At 56.2% G+C, this 2,677-nt stretch overlaps 1 protein-coding gene across 1 annotated transcript in view; it reads left to right on the top strand.

Moving 5' to 3' along the window:
* MEGF8 (multiple EGF-like-domains 8) overlaps nucleotides 1-2,677 on the top strand; it is a gene marked incomplete at its 5' end in the record, with an annotated part of 69,628 nt that overhangs the window by 56,975 nt on the left and 9,976 nt on the right. Inside the window, 1 exon segment of the mRNA XM_015419040.1 lies at nucleotides 1,619-1,811. Within this exon segment, the coding sequence (XP_015274526.1) occupies nucleotides 1,619-1,811 (193 nt within the window).

Raw genomic sequence — 2,677 nt, 5'->3', positions numbered from 1 at the left:
TCAGAAGAGCCCGGCTGGATCAGACCAGTGAGGGTCCCTCTAGTCCAGCATCCCGTCCCTCACACAGTGCCCAGCCAGTTCCTCCGGAGGCCCAAGAACAGGGCACAGAGGCCGAGGCCTTCCCCTCATAAGAACATCAGAAGAGCCCGGCTGGATCAGACCAGTGAGGGTCCCTCTAGTCCAGCATCCCGTCCCTCACACAGTGCCCAGCCAGTTCCTCCAGAGGCCCAAGAACAGGGCACAGAGGCCGAGGCCTTCCCCTGAAGTTGCCTCCTGGCTCTGGGATTCAGAGGCTTAGTGCCTCTGAACATGGAGGCTCCCTTGAGTCACCACGGCGAGTAGCCACGGCTAGACCTCTCCCCCGTGAATCTGTCTAGTCCCCTTTAAAGCGTCTATGCCTGCGACCACCACGACACCCTCCGGCAGCGGATTCCACTTTTTAATCACTTGCTGTGTAAAGACGTATCTCCTTTTGTCCACCCTGAACCTACCGCCCGTGGTCCCGAGTTCTAGAATTTTGGGAGAGGGAGAAAAATTCCTCCTTGTCAACTCTCTCCACCCCGTGAAGCTGCCTCGTACTGCCAGAGGATGTCAGGATGGCCACAGGAGTAAACAGCTTTAAAAGGGGATTCGATATTAATGGCTACTAGCTATGGTGGCCGCAGTGCTCCCTCTAAGCTGTGGAGTCCTGTGACTAAATATTCTACTTTGTGAACTGCCGGCATTAAAGTTTTGAGCAGGTGATCTGGCTACCTGGAGCTTTCCTCCCTTCCCTGTCTTCTCACCCCCCACTCCTCCAGGTAGAGCAAAGAGGGGAGGGGAGAGAGCCAGTTTGGTGTAGTGGTTAAGTGTGCGGACTCTAATCTGGGAGAACCGGGTTTGATTCCCCATTCCTCCACTTGCAGCTGCTGGTGTGGCCTTGGGTCAGTCACAAGCTCTGGCACAGCTGTCCTTGAAAAAGCACAGTTTGTGTCAGAGCTCTCTCAGCCCCACCCACCTCACAGGGTGTCTGTTGTGGGGAGGGGGAGGAGTTTGTAAGCCGCTCTGAGACTCCCAAGTGGAGGGCGGGGTATAAATCCAATCCAATCTCTTCTCTTCTTCTCTTCTACTGCATAAATTAGTTTGCTGTGGAGCCCTCCTTCCTGAGCAAAGACAAAATTGTGTGAGCCGGAGGCTAAAAGACTGTGAGCTAGCTTACACTAACTCAGCTTAGAGGGAACACTGGTCTGGACTCCCTTTTGGTGTGTGGGGTGTAACCTGGAGCTTTCCTCCCTTCCGTCTTCTCACCCCCCACCCCACCGGGTAGAGCAAAGAGGGGAGGGGGGAACCTCCACATTCAGGGGCAGCAAAACCATTGCATCCCAGGACCAGGAGGCAGCATCAGGGGAAGGCCTCGGCCTCCGTGCCCTGTCGTTGGCCCTCCAGAGGAGCTGGTCGGCCCCTGTGTGAGACGGGAGGCTGGACGAGAGGGACCCTCACTGGTCTGACCCAGCAGGGCCCTTCCGATGTGTTTATACTCTGTCCCCGAGCCACGGCCTCTCCTCTCGGGTCTCGGTCTCCGGAAGGACTGGAAAGGCTTTCCTGACACAACTCTCCCCGGTCTCTGTCTCCCCCGCAGCGTGACGGGGCTGTGCAAGCCGGTGTGCGAGCAGGGCTGCGTGAACGGGACCTGCGTGGAGCCCAACTCCTGCCAGTGCCACTTTGGCTACGTGGGGCGGAACTGCTCGGTGGAGTGCCAGTGCAACAAGCACAGCAACTGCTGGGGCGTGGAGGCGCAGGATCAGTGCCTGGCCTGCTTCAACAACACCATGGTGAGGAGAGGAGAGGGGCGGGGCGTGCGGAGGGGCGGGGCCGGAGGAGGGAAGGATTGGCCGCGAACACCACGGGGAGACGTCCCGGAGGGCTGCTAGACCGGCGGTCCACTGCCCAGCCCCAAGCGAGGGGCAGCCCTTACCTGGTGCAAGGTGGGCGTGAACTACAAAGTGCCCGCCATGGGAGGCAGAGACAAGCACACATGCACACACACCCCTAGAGGAAGCCCCAAGTTCTCAGGACAAGAGGACTTGCGTTAAAAAATGCACTGGAAAAGAGTTAGATCAAGACGGGTGGCCGTGTTCGTCTGCCTGTAGCAGGAGAAAAGAGCAAGAGTCCAGGAGCACCTGAAAGACTCACAAAATCTGTGGCAGGGGAGGATCTTTTGGGAGTCACCGCTCACTTCTTCAAGACGGGTAGCCGTGTTAGTCTGTCTGTAGCAGGAGAAAAGAGCGGGAGTCCAGGAGCACCTGAAAGACTCACAAAATCTGTGGCAGGGGAGGAGCTTTCGTGAGTCACCGCTCACTTCTTCAGATGCAGGTAGGTGCAGATATATTCTAGCTCAAATCAAATTCATTAATACGGCCCATGACCAGCACAAGATCAGTTACAGCAGTGTACGTGAGTCTTATAAATTTTAGGAAATATACAGTATTAAGATGACTGAATGGCCTATGCATTCTTAGAAATCACAGAACAGATGGAACAAAGCGGCTACGTTTTGTGTAGCCGAAGGAGTGAGCCGTGACTCGGGAAAGCTCCTCCCCTGCCACGGTTTGTCTTGAAGATGCTCCCGGACTCTTGGTCTTTTCTCCTGCAACAGGCATGAGTGCTATTGGACTCTTGCTCTTTCCCACTGGGAAAG

This window comes from Gekko japonicus, unplaced genomic scaffold, assembly GCF_001447785.1.
Source record: "Gekko japonicus isolate JY-2015 unplaced genomic scaffold, Gekko_japonicus_V1.1 scaffold4782, whole genome shotgun sequence".
Lineage (NCBI taxonomy): Eukaryota > Metazoa > Chordata > Lepidosauria > Squamata > Gekkonidae > Gekko > Gekko japonicus.
Note: the sequence above shows the minus strand (reverse complement) of the source record. Positions and strands in the feature narration are given on the sequence as shown.